A 24,954-nucleotide genomic window follows, 5' to 3' on the forward strand; every position below is an offset into this window, starting at 1 on the left:
TGGCTGGGGGGAGTCGATTCATTTAGACTAACATATTCTTCATGCTGCAGCCAGGTTTCAGTCAGAAACATTAAATCAATTTGTTGATCAGTTATTAGATCATTGACTAAAAGAGACTTGGATGATAAAGATCTAATATTTAATAGTCCACATTTAATTGTTTGTTGTTTTTGTTCTGATGATGTTTTATTAATCTGGATGAGGCTGTTATGAACAGTTCCTCTGCTGTTAATTTTAGGCTTATAAAATCTAGATCTAGATCTGGATGGTCGGGGGGCGGACACAGTCTCTATAGTATGAGTTGGCCCCGGACCCAATTAACTTAAGATACCGATGTGTTATGTAACAATAGTGGCCCATCAATGTTTTGCAAAAGTCTATTTAACTTTTAAAATCTATTCTCAATTGCCTTAAGCGAATAAGTCTACCTTTTCTCTGGTAAGTCGCTGCCCTATTCTCCAAGACGACCCTCTTCTGACTCTACCCCTTTTCCACCAAGAAGAACCTGGTGCTAGTTCCGTGCTGGTGCTCAGTTTGTTCAAATCTGGCACCTCCAAAGAACCGGTTGCTTTTCCATGGGCCAGGAGCCAAGTTAGAGCCACGACATTGTCACAGGTAAAACATATGACCAGCTGAACATTTTCTTATCGGTAGACTCCACAATTTACGATGTTCCCTGAACACCCCACATAGCAGGCTGCGCTCGCTGCTGTTGGTGGCCGCGGTGCGCAGACCGGTGTGTGACCAAAGATTACTTTAAAGAGAGTAATATAGGGTGTTCTAATGTCAGATTTGTCCAAGATGAAACCGAGTCCTTTTTTATCATGCAGTCTTTTCTATGAGCAGAGTAAACAGCGTCACTTTCAAGGCCGCACTCTCGTGAGTAATAAACGTTGTACTAACCCCCGGAGAGTAGATACTGAGCAAGATAGTTTTCTGTAGTTTACCTTAGTGCACGTGAGTAATTAACGTCGTATGAATCCCCCAAAGAGTAGAGATTGAGCAAGATAGTTATCTGTAGTTTACCATAGTAGTTGCGAGCACTCAGTACAGTGCAGGACTCTGCTGTGAAGATGGAGACATGGGCGGTGGTGTATTTGCGACAATAAAAAAAAAAAGAGAGAGAGAAATTTGAAGGAGCGGCGGCTAGGATTTAGGAATGACGCCCCGCCACTCCTAAATGAATGTAGAGGAAACACTGCAGTTGATGGCTTTGTCATTAAATCCAAAATTTTCAAGTACCAGATACAGAAAAGTCCAATTCACACAGTCGAATGCTTTCTCTGAGGCTTAGTTAGACTGCACTAGTGTTATTTGTTTGAATGTGGTCGATTATAGGTAGAGTTCTGCTTATGTTGTCTTGGGTTTGGCGTTCCTTAAAAAAGCCTGTCTGATCCTCTTCGACAATGTCACTAATAAAGAGTTTGCATCTTTTTGAAATAATCGAGGTGTACAGTTTATAGTCTACATTGAGCAGTGACATAGGCTGATAATCTGAACAAGTCTGACTGTTGCTTTTCTTGGGGCTCACTGCTATCACTTCTTCCCTCAAGGATGGGGGTATTTCTCCATGTTCAAGTGTGTGGTTAAATGACTGTTCTAGAAGTGCTATGAGGTGTTCACTAAATGTTTTGTACTACTCAGATGGTAGACCATCACTTAGACCGGGCATTTGTTTGATTTTAGTTTATTCACTGCTTTTTCTATCTCTGATTTTGTAATAGGTGAAGTCAAATGATCGTTTTGCTTTTTCCCAATTGATGGCAAGTCTAGCTTCTCTGGGAAAGCTTTAATCTGATTTAAGTCAGCTAAATGGGGCTGGCCACACAGTTGTCTATAGTAATCTGTGAATTTACATTCAATCTTTTTGGGGTCATTAATGAACTGATTCATATCCACATCTTTTATCTTATGAATTGTTCTGTCAGCCTGCTGTTTTTTTTTAGCCTTTTTGCCAGTTATTTAGTTGCCCGGGGCTCCACTTCGTAATAGGATTGTTTTAAAAATCTTGTCTTTTTGTCAGTTTCTGTGATTAATAATCTATCTAATTTATCCTTAATTTCTTTCATTCTTATGAGCAGCATGGGGTCTTGTGTATTTTTATGTTATGTTGTTTATGGTTGACACTTTTCTTTTTGTTTTTTGTGTCCAGTTTACTGCTCATCACTATATTAAAATCACCACCACATATTAACTTTCCTTCCATTTTGGACAACAAAAAATTGTTTTTCACTATTGGGTGGAGCATATACATGAACCATTGTGACTACTTTGTTTTCCAGTCTTCCTTTCACAAGGACAAATCTCCCTTCTTCATCTCTACTTTCTTTGATACACTCAAATTTCAATGAGTTGGGGATGAGTATGATCACTCCTCCATGACGGAATGAACAATAGAATGCTTTCGTATAGCCAATCCTCTTCAGCTTCTCACTTTCTTGTCTGGACAGGTGGGTTTCCTGCAGGTATATAATCTGTGATTTAATTTGGTCATTACCTTCTGTCATTTTACCGGAGTTATCAAAGTTATTTATATTGATAGTAGGTACTTTATCTCCACCGAATAATTGGAGCTCACTGCTATGTGTCCATCTTGTTTTACTGCACCACCGGAAGTCCCAGTGCCTTAGTTTTGCTGACATTCAGCAGGAGATTATTCTCCTGGCACCAGTTCTTCAGGTGGATGACCTCCATCCTGTAGGCCTGCTCGTCATTGTGGGAGATGAGCCCCACAATGGCCGTATTGTCAGCAAACTTTAAGATGATGTTACTGTCTGATGTGGATACACAGTCGTGTGTAACGAGAGTACAGCAGAGGGCTCAGTATGCAGCCCTGAGGAGATCCAGTGTTAAGGGTGAGGGGGGATGATGTGTGGTGACCCACACGTACCACCTCTTGTCTGCCAGTGAGGAAACTTTGGACCCACCTACACAGGGAGGTGTTCAGTCCAAGGTCACGCAGCTTGATGACCAGCCTGGAGGGCACTATGGTGTTGAATGCTGAACTGTAATCCACGAATAGCACTCTTACATAGTTCCCTCTCCCAGTGTCCACGTTGGAAAGAGTTTTGTAGAGCATGAAGGCTATGGTGTCATCTGTTGATCTGCCTGGGTGGTATGCAAACTGTAGCGGGTCCAGGGTGGCAGGTAGGGAGGACGTGATGAAGGCTTTAGTTAGTTTCTCAAAACATTTCATCACCACGGATGTGAGGGCTATGGGGCAATAGTCATTGGGACTACTGGGCTTAGTTTTCTTCAGGACAGGCACTATAACAGAGTTTTTAAAACAGTCGGGAATTGCACATAGTGAGAGGAAGAGGTTAAATATTAAGGTGAACACAGGTGCCAGTTTTTCAGCGCAGGCTTTAAGGACATGTCCACTGATGCCATCTGGTCCCACTACCTTCCTTGCGTTCACACTCCTAAACATCCTCCTCCTCCTTGTGCTCTGTCACGGTGAGTGTCTCCGCCCCTCCAGCTGGTAGTACAGCAGCTTGTCTGCTGTCCAACTCAAAGCGCACAAAATAGTTTTTTGTTTTTTTTAAATATATATTTTATTTAGATTTTGTCAATATAAACAAACAGACAACAGGCACAAGGACAAGAGGACCTGATAGAGTTCAAATATGTAAAAAACAACAACAACAACAGTCAAAGGGGGTTTTACAGTTCTAAGCTGAAAGATGTCCATAAAATTTTAAGAAAAAATGCCCCCTGTCCATAAGGTCCTCAATAAGAAATAATATTAGACAAATAAAACAAAAAGAGCAAAACAAAAGCAAAAACACATTGTAAAAACAAATGAACATAAAAAACAAACAAATAGAAACAAACAAACAAAACACAGCTTGGGTGGGGTCCAGTCATATATATAACACAGTCATCAAACAAGGAGGAGCATGTACAGTGTGCAGGTATAGGGTAGCAGCATATACCATGATTCTTACAGTTAAGGTTTGTCTAGCAGCAACAGAAAAGGTTTCCACATGTTTAAGAAATAGTTGTAGGAATTTGATCTGCTGGTGCGAATCTGTTCCATCTTTTTTTTTAAAGTTATTTTTTTGGCCTTTGTGCCTTTATTTGATAGGACAGTGGGAGAGAGACAGGAAAGTGGGGAGAAGAGCAGGGGGAGGACATGTGCGGGAAAGGGTCATGAGCGGGACTCGAACCCATGACCTCCGCATCGGGACTGCAGCCCTGTACATGGGACGCCAGCTCTACCAGGTGAGCTATAGCGGCGCCCAAATCTGTTCCATCTTTGCAGCAGAAAGCATCTCATTAAGCCACCTGTTAAAACATGGGGGTGTTGGCGACTTCCAATTCAATAATATTAATTTTTTTGCAACCACCATGCTGGTGCTGAGGGCTTGCTTTTGATGGAATGGAAGAGATTTTGTCTCATCAGAGCAGCCCAGTATTGCTAAGAGGCAGTCTGGCTGAATGGATGTTTGATACTGTTGGGAGAACCAGTTAAATATGTCAGACCAGAATTTACTGAGCGCTGAACACTGCCAGAACAGGTGTGCTAGTGAACCTTCTGCAGCGCCACATTTGTCGCACTGAGGGGAAATTGTTTCAAATATTTTAGACAGCTTTACTTTAGAATAAGGCAGTCTATGGATGACTTTAAATTGGATTAATCTGTGTCTAGAATTAATTGAGCAGGACTTTATGCGGGGTAATCCCTGTTCATTTGACAGTGGAATCCCCAGTTCCGCAGCCCAAGCCTCCCTGAGATGACTGGTACTCACCGATTGTCTAAAAACAGAAAGAAAGCGAGAGATCAAATGCCTAGAGTTTGGGGGGGAAGAAAATAATTCGTTAATAATGTGGCTTTTTGGCTTGGAGGGAAATTCTGAGATGGATTCATGTACAAAATGTCTAATCTGAAGGTACCTATAGAAATGTGATTGAGGAAGGTTGAATTTGGTTTGTAACTGAGGGAAAGATGCAAACTTATTGTCAGTATAGAGATCTCCAAGACAGCATATTCCCTGCCTTCTCCGGTCTAAGAACACTCCATCCATCAGCCCTTGCTTGAACAAATGATTATCTGCTATTGGTGTATGTAATGATATATCTGAAAGGCCTGTAGATTTTTTAATTTTGTTCAAAATCTTGAGGGAGTTTCTAAGAACAAAGTTGTGGCCGATTAATTCGTGTGAAGGCTGTGCTTTAGAAAAGAGAAGGGCCGGAAGAGAGGTTCCTGAAACAGATAGAGCTTCGATTTTTAGCCAGAGTGGGGAGTCAGCGGACCAGCCATGGTCAGGGAGGCCCCGAAGCCAAAAAACCAGGGCCCTTGCATTTGCAGCCCAATAACAATGTTTAAATACAGGAAGACTGAGGCCACCACTATTCACATCCTTCTGTAGATGGGGCTTGGATATGCGAGGAGGTTTATTTGTCCAAACAAAAGACAGCATAATTGAATCAAGCTGCTTGAAGAAAGATAGTGGTTGCACAACAGGGAGATTTTGAAAGAGGTACAGAAGTCTTGGAAGTATGACCATTTTTACTGCGTTGATACAGTCAGTCATAGAGGGAGGAAGCAACTTCCACTGTCTTATATTAGCTTTTAATCCTTCTGCCATGTCTAAAAAATTCAATTTTATTAACGTTTTAGGGTTTCTGGAGATTTGTAATCCAAGATAGGTTATGTAAGATGTCACTAAATGGCAAAGATTTCAAGAAAGTGGGACTCATATTGTCCTTAAGAGGCATGAATTCACCTTTACTCCAGTTGATAGTATAGCCTGAAAGTATGCTAAATGAGTTAATAAGGCTCAGGAGGTTGGGAACAGAAACTGCTGGGTCAGATAAACATATTAATAAATCATCAGCATATAAATTAACCAGGCACTCAACATTTCCAAATTTAGCACCATGAATACCGGGGTGACTTCGTATGCCTATTGCAAGAGGTTCTAGGGCGATGTCAAAAAGGCGGGGAGAGAGGGGGTCACCCTGCCTTACGCCTCGCTGTAAGTTAAAGGGCTGAGATTTGTCCAGATTGGTGAGAATTGAAGAAACAGGGTCCGAGTAAATTATTTTAACCCACTCAATAAACCTTTCTCCAAAACTAAACTGTTTTAATGCCTCAAACATGAAAGGCCATTCAATTTGATCAAATGCTTTTTGGGCAACGAGGGATATGACAGCAGTCTGCAAATTCTTATCATGGTTAGAATATACTGTATTTAGGAGTAGACGAACATTACTGAATGACAATCTTCCAGGGATAAATCCAGTCTGGTCAGGGTGTATACTTTTTGATATGTGTTTACCTAATTTTGTTGCTAGAACTTTTGTTATAACCTTTTGATCATGATTAAGGAGAACAATGGGTCAGTTTCCTCTTTTCCTTTCTTTAAAAGGACGCAAACGTATTCTTCGTAAAGAGAGTTAGGAAGTTTCTTGTTTTTAATTGAATCCTTCACCATCCTTAACATCAGAGGGGTTATTTTATCCTTAAATGCCTTATAAAATTCGCCACCAAACCCATCTGGGCCGGCAGCCTTTCCCGAGGGATAGGCCCAGATGGCATTTTGAAGATCTGCCTCAGATATAGGGGCGTCAATGTCGTCTCTAGAGGCTTCGTCTCGTTGGGGGATATTTAAAGTGGCAAAGAATTCAAGGAAGTCTGACTGAGTGGCCTTTACTTTGCTAGAATATAATTCTTTATAAAACTCTCAGAAGCAACGGTTAATCTCCTTTGGCTGGGTTAACAGATTACCTGATTTAGCTTTAATTTTACGAATTGCTTGTCTAGCTCGTTCCCCCCTCAGTTGATTGGCAAGTTAACTTCTCTGGTTTTTCCCCAAGTTCAAGTTTTCTGTTTGAGTTTTAGTAAAAGATTGCTTACACTTTTACTGAGGATCGTATTATATTCATATTTCAATTTTAAAATCTTATTGTAATCTGACTGTAAGAGGGAGGTTCTGTAGGACACTTCTAAAGTTGAAAGCATTTTTTGTATTTCAGCAAGCCGACAGTTAAGTTCCCGTTTTTTAGATGACTCAAATGAAATAATGTGTCCTCTTAATACTGCCTTAAATGTCTCCCACAGTATAGAGTCTGACACCTCCCCATTATCATCAGTGGCAATAAAATCATCAATGCATACATTCATTTTTTCAATAAAAGACTGATCTTGTAGGAGAAGAGGACTAAAGCGCCAACTGAACTTTTGTTTAGACAGGGTATTTTTTAGTTGAAGTGAGATGGGGCCATGATCGGATATTAGAATGTTATAAGTAAAATTTGTACAGCTGGGCAATAGTTCAGAAGATATAAGAAAATAATCGATCCTTGTATATGATTTGTGTACATGGGAGTAAAATGAGAAGTCTTTGGTTGTAGGATGTTGTAAACGCCAGATGTCAACCATGTTCCTTGTTTTGATTAAATCATTGAGCGTTTGCACTGAAGCTATAGTAGGTGGGGGTTTTGTTGACAATCTGTCCAATATTGGGTCTAGATAGCAATTAAAATCACCTTCAATTATAACATTAGAGCAGGAGATTGATATCAGGTCGAAGACTTTAACAAAGAACTCGGGATTATCAGTATTTGGAGCATAGATATTAAGCATTGTTATTGGTAGTGAGTTTATATGACCTGAAATCATGCGATATCTACCATATGGATCAGCTATTGTAGAGTCAAGGCGAAATGGAATGTTTTTTCTCAGAAGGATTGCAACACCTCTGGCTTTGCTAGTGAAAGGTGCTTGGAAGGTCTGAGATGTCCAGTTTGCTCTTAGCCTGCGCTGTTCATTTGCGCTGATGTGAGTTTCCTGAAGGAAAATGACATCTGGCTTTAACGATTTAAGATGAGAGAAGACACGTCCCCTTTTAATCACATGACCCAGACCCTTCACGTTCCATGAGACTAATGTAAGGTTATTATTCATGCTGATATGTGCTACATTGTCAGATACCGACATAACTCCTGAGATAGCAACAGTTTGGTGACCACCCAACTTAACACAACAAACAGTAACTTACCATACATACACTAAGGTGCAGAACGGCACCTGTGAACACCCCTGTGAACATCTTACCCACTACAGTGCTTCCCGAGTGGAGCACGTAGATTCCCTTTACCTACAGAATTGCTAAACGCACATCTAGAGACTAGCTCCCAGAGCGGTTGAACGAAAAACCTAACTCTATAACAAGCTAGCTCAACTCCGCTGCCAATATATAGTTAAAGCAAAACAAGACAGTCTTGTGTTTTCATTGAGATATTACCGGAGATGTAAACAACAGAACATTACAATATGGTTAGCCCCATGTAAACATACTAGGTGTTGTTACGTATCTTAGGAAGTCTTTTTTAAGTCAGTGTTTAGAAATGTCATTGCCTCACCCGGCGTGGCAAAAATCTTGAATTGGCTGTTGTGCTTGATCCGTAGCCTCGCCGGGAAGAGAAGACTGTGATCCATTGGCACCCACCATGGATCTGTGTGGCGTTTTATAGTCTGTCATGGTGCGTAGTCCCTGCCACAATCCCTTGGAATCACACTGCTGTAATTGTGTCTCCAGTTTCTTGCCATAGCATTGTTTAGCCTCCTTCACTGCTCTGTGGACATTGTAGGAAGCAGCCTTGTACGTCTCCATGTCCCCGGTCACAAGCCCCATGTTGTAGGCAGCAGTGTGGGATCTCAGGGCGTCGCGGATGTTGGCATCCATCCACATCCACGCCTTCTGGCTGGGAAATGTCCTGATGGTAGCTTTAGGTGTAGTGTCTTTCACTACTTTCCCGATAAATCCAGCAACCGCTTCCGTAAACACATTGATGTCACCGCCCAAGCTGTCCCAGAACATGTCCCAGTTGGCTGAATCCAACGCATCCTGTCGACCATTGGTCATCATTGGTCGACTGGTGTGAGCTAGGGGTGGACCCGAATAGCCGACTATTTGTTCGCTGTGCTGGAATCGGGATATCAATTTTGATATCTCTTACCCCCTGCCGCTAACCTAAACACCCAAACTGGTCTGAGTAGCCAAATGAGGCCTGGTGCATCCCGCCCGCCACCACCGCACAGCAACTCCGAATGTTCGGGATATTCATCAGCCAGTTCAGTCTATGGCTGCCCCCTGGACTCCATTGAGGTGGTGGGAGAGAGGAGGGCACTGACCAAACTGTCTGCTAATAAAGGAAACACCTTCTACCCTCTGTCACTGAACGCACTGCTTAAGGAGTTCACGGTTTGATGCAGACTGTTACACCTAAAGTGTAACAAAGAATGTTTCTGCAGGTCCTTTAGTCGAACATCTGTCAGACTTTACAATACTGCATTATAAACTCCACTAGCACCTCTGTTACTGCTGCACTTTTTCCACCAACAAACCCATTCCGTTATGTGCAGTAACTATTACTACCTCATCTTGTGTATATAGTCTTCTTTAAAATAGATAAATAAATAAAAAAATCTTCTGTATATAATGTTTTTCTCTTGCAATTTTTGCACAGTGTGTTTCTGTTTCTTTTTTCTTACAATTTGCACTAGGTGTTTAAAAATTATTCTTGCACTGACTGCACACTTTTTCTTTTGGAGCAGTTGTAATGGTCAACTTTCCCCACTGTGGGATCAATAAAGTTTATCTTTGTCTTTATCATGCTGGCCTTTTATGAAACCTTTCACCTTAGCCTGCAGATATGGCTTCTGTCTCTTTGAGGCCCCTGCCAATAATCCCGATCTGTTCTGATTGGCCAGCGTCCAGCAGCAAAAACAAACAATAGCAATCAGATAACTTCTGTTTTTCTTATATTTTACTCATAATGTCAACTTACTTGATACATCTGTACACCCATGAGGAATGAGATCTGATAAATGCAGTTGACAATGGGAACAACACACTCAACAACAACAACTTAAGCAACAAAGGGTAAGGCAGCGGTTGCAGGGGGGGCGTAGATGGAATGAATGACTCAAAAATTGACATAGCTAGCACAACAATGGACAAGTTTTTGACGGGGGTCCGTAAACATAAAGTAGAGGATGAAGCACTGCCCAAACCCAAACAATTATCTTCCACAACAAAGAAGAGAAGATATGATGACACATATGTAGCCTTCGGCTTCACCTGTACAGCAGTGGGTAATGAGGAGAGACCGCAGTGTGTGGTCTGTCTTAAAGTGCTTGCTTGTGATAGCTTGAAGCCGAACAAGCTAAGAAGCCACTTGGAGACCAAATATCCAGAGCACAAAGACAAGCCAGTTGAGTTTTTCAGAAAAAAAACTCATAAACTGCAACAGGCTGTCTTTACCAAAGCTGCATCCGTGCCGGCAAATGCTCAACTAGCCTCATGAAATTGCCTACCGTGTGGCACAGTGTAAAAAGCTGCACACAATATTGGAGGAATTAATACTTCCCTGCACTATGGACATGGTCTCAGCGATGCTTGATGATTCTGCAGCCAGCAAACTAAGTGCTATTGCTCTGTCCAACAACACCATCAGCAGGCGCAGTTTAATGATAAGGTGCGTGGCAGCCGCTTTTCTCTGCAGATGATGAAGCTACTGACAGTAACAAAGACTGTTTATTGATAACTTATCTCAGATTCATAGACAGAGATGACATGAGGGAGGAATTGCTTTTCTGCAAACAGATTACCGGCAGAGCCACAGTAGAAGAACTGTTTAGAACTGACTCTTACTTGAAAAAGGCCGGTCTGAGATGGGAGGACTGTGTGAGGATCTGCACAGATGGGGCACACGCTATGGCTGGGAAACGGGGAGGGCTGCAAGCACTCATCAAGCGCATCTCCCCCAATGTGCAGTGGACGCACTGCATGATACACCGTGAAGCACTGGCATTGAAACAGTTGAATCCCAAGCTGAACGATGTCATGACCAACGTCATTGCCACAGTCAACTATATAAAAACATGCCCTGTGAATGCCCTCATTTTTTCAGCACTGTGCTAGGAAATGGGCTCCGACTACACAGCTGTTCTGTTTCACAGCGAGTCCCGATGGCTGTCATGGGGGAAGGTGCTGTCCAGGGTCTTGGAGCTGCGAGATGAAATCCGCATCTTTTGGAAGGAGGAGAGCAGTGATCTTGCCCACAATTTTAGCTGTAACAAGTTCCTCATGAAACTTGCATACCTCAGTGACATGTTTCAGAAACTCAATGAAGTGAATTTGCAGTTGCAGGGCACAAATACACCTCCCACATCTGGCAGATAAAATCACATCATTCATCAACAAACTGGAGATGTGGCTGAAGCGAGTACAAGATGGAAATGTGAATTCACTTAACAACCTGAAATCATTTCTTCAAGACAACAAGCTCCAGAACACAGAGATCCCATGCATGGAAGCACACATCTCTGCCCTTCACAAACATTTCCAGAAATATTTTCTGATGCAGGATCCCAGAGAATATGATTGGATCCATGAACCCTTCAGTGTAACACGACCTGCCGACTTCAGCACATCAGAGGAGGAACAGTTCATTAATGTCACCTCTGATTCAACATTGAGACTGCAGTTTCAGTCAAAGACACTGGCTGCATTTTGGAGTGGAGTGGAGAAAGATTACCCACTGCTAGGTAGGAGAGCCCTGGCTATACTTCTTTATTTTGCCACATCCTACCTGTGTGAGATAGTTTTTTCTTCTGTGGCCTCAATCAAAACAAAATACAGAATGGAGAAAAAAAAAGTTATTGTATACCTAAGGGGGGCCCAGCAGAGAAAGTTTGGGACCCACTGGGCTAAGGGATGGCTGTGGGCATGTGCAGGTGATCTGATGTCAGTATGATGGGGGAGAAACTGATAGCATTGTAAACCAGTTGTTCAGAGCTGGCTTGAAGCCTGAGCTCTTCACATGCATTTGAGTTTTACAACTTTCATATATAGATACCAGAAAATCACAAAGAACATTATTTGTCACCAATTGTCCGTCTATAAATCATGATTCAGTGTTTTATTGTTGGCATTCCGGGAAGTATTTTGTCCTGGTTCTGTGTTGTGACAGCACACAGTTGCCAGTAGACGCAGCCAACATTCAATAAAATCAAAATGGAGCAGTGGCTTTGTCTCATCCAAATTCCTGACTGGCTGCCTACTGTGGTGCTCCACTTCTGGATGGGTGAACAGCTGAACACTAATTGAGACAACACTGTTTCTCTTTCGTGGCTTACCGACCAAAAAACAAGATCCCTAATTGATAGATCATGTTTCCATCGATTCTTTCTTACACCTGCTCAGACTCTGTGTATAAGAGTCTATATACTGCAAAGACACAAGGTTTTTTCTGTGTAATAAACTTTATTTCCGGGGCGCCGCGATAGCTCACCTTGTCCCATGTACAGGGGCTGAAGTCCCCATGAGTTTGAGTCCCACTCATGACCCTTTGCTGCAAGTCCTTCCCATTCTTCTCCCCCACTTTCCTCTCTCTCTCTTCACTGTACTATTCAATAAATGCATTAAAGAAACAGGAAGAGCAGTGGATCAGTAAGGTTCAGCCAAAGTTCTGCTGTTTATTATTGGAGCATTGACTGCCAACATTAGCCAGAGGGATGGCATGATGTAGGCTTGTCATCTCCATCACCAACTGCATTTCAAAGGATATCCTTAGGGCAGCACACACATGTATACGCACCATCTTCACATGAGATCACATTCCAGTCTGCAACAAAACGAGGCCACAGCAAACTGTTGGGATTGAAAGAGAACAGGAAACAGTGTCAGTAACTTCCACAGTATGGTTCACAAAATATGTTTAACTTGTGTTTTAATGCAGCTAACAGATGTGGCCACAGGTGTCGTGTTACCAGGCTGTCTGTCATGATATCCTAAGAACACCTTAAGTGAATTTCTTAAAATTTGGCACAAATATTCACTGATGAACTAACTAGAATTTGGTAGGCAATAGTCACTGCGGTTTCACAAAACACACTTTTTGGCCATAACCAAAATTTCACACTGTCTAATAGCATATAGTGATGAGGTGATGAAATTTTATATCCAAGAGGTTTATGTTCAAGGCCAGTTTTTCTGTGGTATGGTAATATTCTGCAAAAATGCTTTTTGCTTGCTGATAAATTTATATAGAATATATAATTATCTAAATAGAGTTGCCTAACCAAATGTTGCTAAACACAGCCCAATGACGCATTGCAGTGTAGATACTGAAGATAGGCAAATAGCTAATAAGTCTATTGTGATAAAATGCTTGATTTTAGTTGACATATACATAATTAATTATTTTTACATGACCCATTTTTAATATAGGGCAGGAGTAAAAAGGTTTAGTCTGAACTTAAACCTAACAGTCTTATTTGCCAAAGTGCAACATAGCAAATAACTTAGATTTTGAAAAGTTATTTGCAACTTCACAGTTGTCTGTTTTCTGTCTGAAGGTTTGTCTGAGATCAAAGGACTGTTAAATAAGAATGCTTTCTGCTGAGCTCTTCTTTTTGTGCTCTTCTTTTTTCCTCGACATGTTAACACTTCTCACTCAGGGCCAGAGGCCAATGAATGCTGGCTTCCCTGGCAAATACTTCATCATTCAGCCAACAAATTCACTTTTTGATTTTCCCACACTAGTTTGCTAAGATGACCAAATCATTGATTACTATATGGAGGACTGAGGTCAGGCAGTTGTCACTGCACAGTTTTCCTTTGCAATGAGGGATTATTGGTAACATCATGTTCAGAGAATAGAGATCAGAAGACAAATCTGTAGTGTCTCCATAAAAAGTAATAGCATGGTCTTTTACTTATGTTTAATTGGAATAAATATTAACACATGAATGCTGTAATATCTGTCTGCACAAAGTGCAGGTAGACCTGCCGTTACATTCTTTCCTATATATACAGGTAGAAATGTATACACAACCTGGCTGCTGTGTGTACAGTTCTTTTTTTTTTTTGTGATTAACATTTTTATTTTCATTGTTTCATTTCAACAATACAACAGTAACAGTAACCATTTTCTCACAAAAATGACAGCTTACTTCTCTCCACCATGTACCCCAAATCAGGAACCCCCTAAGAACTTTACATATTTGCCCCACTTTGCTTCATATAGGTCCAATCTACCCAGTTGTCTATATGACATTTTTTCAAATGCTGCGACTCGTGCCATCTCCACAGCCCACTCTTGGAGAGAGGGTACCCCCTCCGTCTTCCATCTTCTAACAAGTATTTGCCTACCAATCATAATACTGGTTTGGACATAGCTTTTAGTATGTTTATCCTCTCCTACCACAACTGAATCGTCAGCCAGAATAAATAGTCTAGGGCTAAATGGCATTTGTATCTCTGTGATCTCACACAAATTATCATAAATACTGGTCCAGTATTGCTGGACTTTATCACACGACCATAAAACATGAGCTGAATTACCTTCCTCAGATTTGCATCGTCAACACTCTGATGTGGGTAATAGCCCTAATCTAAATAATCTGGAAGGAGTCCAATAAAAACGATGTATAATTTTGAATTGGATAAGACGAATTTTTGCATCCCTTGAGACTTTTTTAACACTTTTACAAATTCTGTTCCAATCTTCGTCTCTGAATGTCAGATTCAGATCCCTCTCCCATGTCCTCTGCAGAGCTGAGATGGGCCCGTTGCCAAGAGTCTGGATCATCATAGAGTAATAGGCAGCTGCCTCGTGCCCCCTTCCATAACTCTTTATGATTTTGTCTCGGAATTCTGCATTTTGGGGAACCGCCGCCGCGGACCCAAAAATCCCCACCAGCATATGCCAAAGTTGCAGGTACCTATAAAAGTGAGATGTGGGGATATTGAACCGCCGCACCAGACCCCCAAAAGATATTAAGGAGCCATCACAATACAGATCCCCCAATGTGACAACACCCTTCTCCTTCCATATTTTCCAATAAATGGGGAACTTGCCAATTTGTAATTTAGGATTTAACCAAATACTTGAAGAGACATTTAGAAAGGGATCAAATTTAAATATTCGAGCAACCTTAGTCCAAATTAATTTGAGATGAAAAATTGTTGGATGTGTTTTTGCTTTTTTATTCAATTTAGTAGACAAGACTTATGGGTGATAGAGGGGCCATTACAGCTTGTTCCATACAGTACCATGGGGGGGCCCTTTCGGGAGGAAGAGACCAATGGGCCAGATGCCTTAGATTAAAAGCCTAGTAGTAAAACAACATCTTTGGCAGCCCTAAGCCTCCCCTATCTACTGGTCTTTGTAACTTGCTATGGTTCAAACGGGGGCGTTTACCATTCCAAATAAATAACTTGGATATCCTGTCAAACCTTTTAAAGTAATAATGGGGAATTTCTAAGGGGAGGGACTGTATAAGATAATTAAGTTTAGGAATACAGTTCATTTTCAAAACGTTAACTTTTCCTGCCATAGATAAATTAAGAGTTGCCCATCTCTCAACATCACAGGAGATTTTCTGTAATAATGGGTCAAAATTAACTCTGACCACATCTTTCAGCTGTCTAGGAAATCGGATACCCAAATACATGATACCTTGTTGAGGCCACTGAAATGCCCCTGGATGAAAAACAGTGGAGGGGCAATAAGCTGTTAGGGGAAGTGCCTCGGATTTGGACCAGTTGACCCTGTAGCCAGAGAATTTTGAGAATGAGTTTATAATTCTAAGAAGACATGGTACAGATCTGCTGGGGTCGGATACCAGTAATAAAATATCATCCGCATAGAGCATCAATTTATGTACCATCTCACCGACAGTAACACCCGGGAAATCTGTTGCCCCACGTACAGCTGCTGCAAGAGGCTCAATAGCCAAGCAAAAAAGCAAAGGTGAAAGGGGCGAACCCTGCCTGGTGCCTCTACCCAACCCGAAATAATCAGAAATAAGCCCATTAGAACTTGTCGTGCTTCATCTGGGTGGCTCTGGAGTAGTCGGGGAAAAGCATAACAGTAGCATTTCCCCAGGTCAGCTTGCCTTTGTTTCTCGCTGCTCGCAGCACCGCATCCCGGTCTGATGATCTCAGAAACCTGGCCAGTATTGGTGTGGGTCTGTCTCCTGGCGTGGGTCGCTGGCCAGCAATCCGGTGTGCCCGTTCAATCTCGCATCTCCCCTCTATATTCAGCAGATTTGGCAACAGCTCCTCCAAAAATCTCACCACGTTTCCTCCTTCCTTGCCCTCTGGGAAGCCGACAAAGCGAACATTGTTGCATCTCGAAAGCTTCTCCATATCTTCTAATTTGACCCATATCTGCCCGATATCCGTCTTGCTAGCTGGCGGGTTAGCTTGCCTCTCCTGCTCGGTCGTTTCCAAGTATTCCACTCGCTTCTCCATGTCGTCCATTCTTGTAATTAAGGATGATAGTTTGGTCTCTACCGATGCAGTAGTGCGACGTATTTCTGCTAGTTCACCTAGGTCGCCAGAGATCTTCGTTAGTGTCGAGCAGATGTTACTGAGCTCTTGAGCTATGTCGTTAGCTTGTAGCTGTTCGGACTCATTAGCTTCGTCTTGACCGTGGGCCATGGCGTCGGGCGCGTTTGACCTTAGATGCCTTTTAATGTCTCCGCAGGCCGAGGACTTAGAAGGTTTCGACATTTTGCACCCCCTTTTAACTACAAATAAGTATATTGACTGACAATATCTCTGGTGGAAATGTTTTAAAGGATAAAGGTAGCGATGCTGTGCGGAGCTCCCTACTCCGTGGCTTCTTTTCGCATCGCGTCACGTGACTCCCCCGTGTGTACAGTTCTGATGGTGTCCTTCTCTTTCAGGGGGAAGTTTGCTGTGGTCAGAAAGTGTGTGGAGAAATACACAGGTAATGAGTATGCTGCAAAGTTCATGAGGAAGAGACGAAAAGGGCAGGACTGCCGGATGGAGATCATCCATGAGATTGCAGTGCTTGAGCTGGCCACAGCCAGTCCCCGAGTGGTCAACCTCCATGAGGTCTATGAGATGGCTTCTGAGATGGTGCTGGTTCTGGAATTGTGAGTATTTAGCTTACACACAACAACCAAACACTCACAGAGGCCTGAAATACAACGTGGTAAATATTCACAAACTTCTGTTAATGTTCCCTAAATGTGGTTATCTTCTTTTGGGTTATCACTTCTTTTGGTTTTCCTATCTAGCCATGAGTGGGTCTACCTGAAAGATACAGTTTTTTGTTTGTTTGTTTTTTAAGACTGATAATGTCATCAGTTGGCAATGTTAGAGGAGTACTTACAATGAATAATACATGATGAAACAGATAATCAGACAATGATACTCAGTGAGGTGAAACACATATCACTATAATCACACATGGGGGATTTGTTCATCTGTTTCATGCCTCAGCTTCCAGTTACTGTTGCTGGCTTTTGTACGTACAGGCAAATCGTGGCCCTGATTATTTTAAACAGCCTCATATACATTACTTAATGTCAGAAAAATCTAGCCACACTTTTAAGGGGGTTACGTGACCTAGTACCACAACATTTGTCACAGACATTAATTTATTCCAAAAATCTTTAGCTTAAAGTTCCATTCAGTTAATTGTCTTAATGGTAGCTCAGCTCATTCAACTGAGCACCAAAGTAGTTTAAACAGCTAAAAATTGCAGGAGCTCTTATTCTTAACTTATCAGAACAGTGACGCATGTTATGAATGTAACTGGCATTTCTACACAGACCACTGCATAGGGTCATTTTTGCTTTGTTGGAGTTTCCACTGACCCCTACAACATTTTTATATGGTGGAATCACTGAAACACATGCGTCTTTGTCCCAACTAGAATAATTGTACATTTTGGTTATTTCACTGATTTATTACAGGTCTTTTGGAGAGATAACAGCAATTCTAATATTTAGTTTAATTTTCATCTCAACTAGGTGCTTCTGGTAGCTATCTGCAAGCTTCTGACAAGTTTCCGGTTGTTTCTTTGACCACTCCTCTTGACAGAATTGGTTTCAGTTAAATTTGTTGGCTCTCTAGCAAACTCATGTTTCTTTAGCACAGGCCATGGGTTCCCAAAAGTGTTTAAATCCTTGACTTTGACGAGACCAGTCTAGAACTTTATTTCTAGTCTGATGCCAACATGCCGGAACTTTTTAGTCATGCAGAGCTTCAGGCCATACTTTAATGCTCCAGCAAACACTAGCTATTCCAACAATGTGCCTCCTATGTTTTCTTATGAATACACACTCAGTTTGTGTTGTGGAAAACGGGTGGATTGAGTGTCCTGTGTCCCAGGCTTAAGATCAACTGGAGCCCAATTCAGTTTGACCCAGTATGTGGGATTCACACACAAACACACGTGATACTGTATGGTGTTGGCTACAGTAGCTGCACCAGTTGTCGATGATCTCATCTCACTGGTCATGCCTGGGCCATGCTTGACCTGGTTCCCATAGTGTGTTTGTGTGTGTCAGTTGATCCCACACCAGGCTGATCAAGTTCTCTCTCACTTCCTCTTCCTGACTGTCTGTCGTTGTCTTTCTCTCTCCAAATGCCTAATTGGATTTAGCCTGCATCCCTCACCACAGTAATAACACGCGCACACACACACACACACACACACACACACACACACACAGTTGAGAGCAAACTGCTAGATTGGATGGTATTGACAAATTCTGGATCAGCTGTCATCTGCTGTTCATGCCCTCTACAAAGGCAACAATTGACAGTGCTGATGACTGGAGGCTACCAGTGTTTTCACTGCATAGGCAGAGACAGTACATGGCAATTCCCCCAATTTGCTGTCATATTTGGACAGTGTGAATATGGAGAAAATAAAAATAAAAAATTTTTAAACTCCACCACATCAAGTCATCACAGAGGTTTAAAATCCAATTGACAGCTGATCCAACAAGCAACAATTTACTGCTGTTCTTTGTCACGTATGATGGAAAATAAAAAATGATTTTGGAGTGTTGGCAGGATGAAACAACAGCATTTGAGGACATTAACGTGGCTTTGAAAAACCGTAATAGACATTTGTCGTGATTGTCTAACCTTTTCTAAACAAAAGGACTATTGGATTAATGAAAATCTGAAATTAGATGTCTTATTGTCACAGATCTCCTGATTTCACTCTATTTTGGCATGGAAGATCACTGAAGAGTGCAACGATGCTGCCAGTGTCACAGGGTTTGTAAGGATTATTTGCAGCAGCCCATGCCATACAATGCAATCTGTCCCATTAAGGGGATCTCATAAATGCCCCTTCAAAGGTTCCAGTAGTCCCAGTCCTCCCCCACCTCAGTCCATAATCCCAATCCCAGCCATTGTTCATATGAAGGATAATCCCAGAATTAACTACTGTTCTGAATAAGGATACTGCTCCATGTCACACACGCACACACACACACACACACACACAGACCAAACCATGGTAACGGAAAAAGACACTACAGTTTGGAGAGTGTTGCAAATCCATATTAATTCCTTTAAATTAGAAAAAGTTAATTAAGGCAAATTCATAATTGTTGTTAAGAATATGTGTTTGCCTGAATATGAAATGCCACAACATGCTCTATAGTAAGACAGATGTAGCAAAAGTATATAGTTCATTTGTCTCATAATTCGTGGTAGCTCAGTTAAAATGTTGCAAGATGTGGTCGACCCTTTTTGATCTGACTGATTAAAAAGTTTTCCTACTTCTAGATCCCTAAAAAACAACTAAACCTTTCCTGACCTTTGCACTACATAAAGTAAATAGACCTATTTATAGCCTTTGTTAAGGACATTCAAAGCCACCATTTAAAATTTTGACTTTAAATTCAACTGGTAATGCACACACACAATCACAGAGACAGGCTGACAAGCTGAACAGAAAACTGGCATCATAGCTCTGTTAAGCATATTAATAAATTGTTGCTAGTATGTTGATCCACTGCTGATAACTACCAAAGGACAGAAAATGTAGAGCTTGTCTTTTCACTATTCAGTCCATCGAACTGCACAGCCCCCTCCTTTTATTTTTCCTATGTGCTTTTACGCGTGCGTGCGTGCGTGCGTCCGGGAGGGAAATAGAGCAGAATGCTTGTATTCTTTCAGGAGAGAGATGTTGACAACATAGCCTTGCCTTCTTTTTCCACCCCATCTTGTGTTTGGCCAGCAGCTGACAGAAATTTCAGGCAGTGGAGCAAATGGTGATGAAGGAGGATTGAAGGATAGATGGAGGGAGGAGGGCGAAAAATAATCTACAAATGAAAGTCCCAGAAAACTGTTCATGCCATGATGAAGAAAGGAAGAAAGAGTGTGAAAGATGAAAAGGAAAGAGACAGAGGCGATAGTAGTTTGAATGTGGTGGAGAGACTGGCAGACCAGAAAGTGGAAGGCAACCAGACCAACCAGAGAGAATGAATGGGAGCGATGGAGAGCTCCGTGGCCTCATTGCTGACTGAGCTCCAACTGGAAGTTCATTATGTCAGTTAAGCCACACGAGTGCATGTGACAGGCCAAAGCATGGCCGCTCACCCAGAGAGTCCCACAGTGGGGGTGGGGAACAGAGGAATGAATGACTTGACAGTTCAGATCAGCTAATTAATGTATTTTTACCAGTAAAGTTTCTGTTACTGAAGCTACCTGTTGACTCCTAGTCAGCTCAGCTGATTTACTTTATTGTTCTCTCTGTCAACAGCTCCCATGAGGATGAGAAACCAATAAAATATTATTGCTTTCTCATTTTTAGCCCATCTCACAACACTCTCCCTGCCCTGTGTGGCACTCTGCCCCCTCCCCCCTCCCCAAAAGACAGAAGACTGGGTCACAAATACATATATAGCCGTAATAACGTCCTAAAATATCTGGTCTCTGTAGTTTTTTATGAAACTTTAGTCTAACAGAAAGAAATAGTACATTTGTTTGACTATTTTCAGGAGCATTAATCCACACTTGGTGTGAAGTATTTTGGGCAGCAGGAACATACATATGACTGATGTGTTTTTAATAGTTTTTAGACAACAATGGAGCTCTGTGGAACACAGGAATATTACAGCTTTGAACATAACGTTAGACCACTGGAACCACAATTTCTACCTCTTCCTTTGTAGTTCTTGATGCTATATTACTATACTATATTTTCTTGCTTCAGGTTATATTGGACAGTTGTTCTGCTGGTCAGCAATGATTCTCTCACTGTATCCCTCTTCATGAAGCACCAACATGGCTATCTTCTTGTCATCTTGTAGCTCTCTTCTTTCAGGCACTGTTTAGTGATCATCTCATTTGGATTATTTGTTCACTTTACATACACAGCATATGCACAAAATAATGGTGACTCAAAAAAGTATTCTGTCCATATAGTGTGGATTTAAACATTTTTACGGTTTTAATACATCATCTTTTAAAATATGATTTATTATACTTATTAAATTATTATAATTTCATTCATGTCTTTCACACAGTGTAAACTTTATAAAGAGAGCAACAGGTGGTCGAATAATTATTTCCAAGCTGTTTCTCAGGCTTTGATACACACAGTGCTTGTTAGCAGAATGCATTTAGTCTTTGTTTGGGACTGTACATAGGATAGTAATAAAACACAGTGTCGATCTATTGAAATGAAATGAAATGAAATGAAATGAAAAATACTTTATTTATCCCAGAAGGGAAATTCAATTGATATAATATTGATGGAGTAACAAAGACTGTCAAAAGACAGGTAAAATTAAAGTTGGCATGTTCTAAACACATTTTTATACTTTTATACCTAGTTTTTAATCACATATATTTACAACAACTTATTTGAATTCAGGATGGTCTGATGCAGATTAATGATGCACTAAGTGACTATTACATTTGTGGTATTTATCTGTCACCATGGCTGGCCGATTAGAATTAAAATTCCCTCCCTTATTATGATTTCAGTTACTAAAAACCCATGACAGAGCTTGTTGAGTTGATGAACAACTAAGTTTTATTCAATCAAACAGCTCATACATTTTCTTTTTATGTTTAATCTCCTTATCATATTCTTGACTACTTTATTGTTTTAATGGTTTAACCGTGTTTGTTATTAATTATCTGTCTTCCTTGCACGTCCTTTTGTTGGCTTTTGTTATAACTTGAGCATATTTAGCACTTAAGTTTTGATTTTAAGTAATTCATACACCAAATACCAAACTACCATCATCTTTGGTTGATACAACTCTATGGGAGAATTTTTTAACATCAAAGATGGTAGTAGTTTGAGATGTCCCATCCCATCATTTCAAAAGTCACCAAACTTTTTTGCATTTTTTGATTTTTAAATCAGATTTGACTGGTGATTAAATGCATGCAGTTTTTATGTTGGTGATCACTAAAATTGCAGTTATGGCTCTCTTCCCATGCTTTTAGATAGGAGCCTGGTTTTGTTAGCTTAAATAATTGTGCTGGAAGGAAGAAGGGAGTTATTTTCATTGGGGAAAAAAATCTGAATATGGTATGTAAATTTGATACACAGATGAGTTTAGGGCAGGATTCTCCAACAGGTAGCTTGCAAGCTCTCAATAAGTAGCTTGTTAAGCAAATTGAAAATGTAAAAAAAAACTGTTCTGCCCCTCATTCAGAAATAGTGCATCTGTTGTAATGTAAGTTTATCCTAGTAAAAATGAGTTCTATTCTTCCTTTCTGCCAATAGGGGTCGCTCTCGCCATTACTGTGGTGTTATTTGTGTTTTTGGTTGTATAGGTGATTGTGTATAGCAACAGTGCCTCCTAGTGGCCAACGGTCGTAAGCAGCAGCTAAATGACTCCAACAGCTGCACTGAATTCAGCACGTGACGTGTAAACATGTCAAGCCACCTCTCTCGGCGTCGTTGTTCATTTGGGAGCCTTGGCAAATCATAATCTTTAAGTTCATGTGATAAAATGCAGTGTTGTATTGTGTTATGCATTTACTTCACGTTTTTAGTGGCGTATTTTCTTTCTACAAGTGCTGTATTGAAGCGAGGTAATATTGCTAGCCGTTAGTTGCTAAGCTAAAGCCGACATTATCCTATGAGTGTATGTGATGATGCCTGATGTCTATCACAGTCGATTATTGAGTAATGTATGCAAGAGCACTTATGTATGTTTCCTTGTTCTGTATGTTACAGTTTCACAAAAAGAAAATATGGTCTTCAGTAAAAACAAAAGACGACAACAACAACGTGTCATTTTATTGCTGGAGCCACTTTTAGATGTTTAGCTCGCTGTCTAGGTTACGTAGTTACACTAACTGGGGGCAGAAGAGTGAAAAGATTATCTACATGCCAAGACCAGCTACATCTAGCAAGTTGTCACACACCGGGACCACGCCACAACTTTCACGGCTTGGAGCCAGGTCGGAGGCCCACTCGTCTGCATCACGCCGCTCAGGCGGCTCAACTGCAAGCCAGGCTGCGGCTCAAGCACGGGCTGCCGCCGAAGCTGCCCACACCAGGGCCCAGTACGCCAAACGCCAAATCAACATGGAGGTCGAGAAGGCCTGCATGGAGGTCAAGAAGGCACACATCGAGGCTGAAAAGACACGCGTCGAGGCAACACTGAACGCTCGAAAGCAAGAGGGTGAGGTTAAAGCAGCGCTAGCTGCAGCTGAAGTTTTGGAGGCTGCAGCTAAAGAGACATTTCACTCCATTACGCTCCTGACTCCAGACATCCCAGATACAACACCTCCTTCTGTCAGACGTGCACAAGACTTTGTGGACAACCTCTTTCACAAAGAACAGGATGTCAAAGAGGACGTCACAGAGGAAGAAAAGGCTGAAACAGGGAAACAGTTCACTACCAGCTAACCCCACACTAAAACTCCCAACCCAGATATGAGCAAATCACGCCCCACAGTGCATTCACGTGAATATCATGCTGACCCCACACCCAAACAGCGTCCAAGTAAACACTCCTCTAACTATGTAAAATCATACAACCCCTACCACCAGCCTGGACCACGACACACCCCACGAACTGAAATGTCAAACCTAGCAGCCTTCCTAGCACGCTGCAATCTGCTAGCAGCAAGTTTTAAGGTTTTTGACAACAAGCCAGAATCCTATCTATCCGGGAAGTCCATGTTCTGCAATGCTACCGACAGCCTCGGCCTGAAAGCCAGTGAAGAGCTCGATCTACTCACCAAGTGGCTCAGCGGGGAGTCACTTCAGCATGCCCTAAGGATCAGAGCAGTTCATGTGAACAACCCAGGAGATGGTCTTGAGCGCTTATGGCACCGTCTAGACAGAAATTACGGTTCGGCAGAGGTAATTGAAGCATCCCTCTTCAAATGCTTAGAAATGTTCCCAAAGATCTCTCACAAAGACTCAAATCTACTACATGAGCTAGTAGATCTTCTTCTTGAGCTACAGTATGCAAAAGATGAAAGCTATTTACCAGGTTTTAGTTTTCTCGACACCTCCAGGGGGATAAACCCAATAGTGGAGAAGCTCCCATACAGTCTCCAAGAGTCATGGATCAAACAAGGGTCAAAATACAAAAAAGACTATGATGTTGTCTATCCACCCTTCTCATGCTTTGTGCAGTTCGTAAACAACCACGCTGAAATGAAAACAGACCCTAGCTTCATATTACAGAGCCATAGCACACCTTCCCCTAAGTTTCACAAGATGCAAAACATACCAAATACAGAGTCCCTATTGCAGTGAATAAAACAGAAGTTGACAAACCAAATGACGTCAAAACTACCCTTCCCAGTCCAGACCAGCAGTGTCCCATTCACCATAAGCCACATTCTCTCACTAAGTACAGAGGCTTCAGAATAAGACACTGGACGAGAGGAGGAGCCTACCTAAAGAGCACTCCATATGCTACAGATGTTGTTCATCTACAAATCACAGGGCCAGAGACTGTAAAGCTGTAATTCACTGCTCAGAGTGCAATAGTGATGCACACATTTCAGCTATGCATGCCGGACCACCCCCATGGTTACCTAAAGACTCTGACACACCTCAACAGAGTGATGGTGGGAAGCCAAGCACTCCAAGCCCTACAGTTACCACGTCCAGCTGTACAGAAGTATGTGGCCCAGGACTTCAAGGTAAATCATGGACAAAGATCTG

The 24,954-nt window shown here is 41.6% G+C and overlaps 1 protein-coding gene across 1 annotated transcript in view; it reads left to right on the forward strand.

Moving 5' to 3' along the window:
- stk17a (serine/threonine kinase 17a) overlaps window positions 1-24,954 on the forward strand; it is a 74,146-nt gene that overhangs the window by 29,393 nt on the left and 19,799 nt on the right. The window contains exon 2 of the mRNA XM_008302821.1: window positions 16,712-16,924. Within this exon, the coding sequence (XP_008301043.1) occupies window positions 16,712-16,924 (213 nt within the window). The remainder of the gene's footprint in view (window positions 1-16,711; window positions 16,925-24,954) is intronic.

Source organism: Stegastes partitus, unplaced genomic scaffold (assembly GCF_000690725.1).
Source record: "Stegastes partitus isolate 25-593 unplaced genomic scaffold, Stegastes_partitus-1.0.2 Scaffold1887, whole genome shotgun sequence".
Lineage (NCBI taxonomy): Eukaryota > Metazoa > Chordata > Actinopteri > Pomacentridae > Stegastes > Stegastes partitus.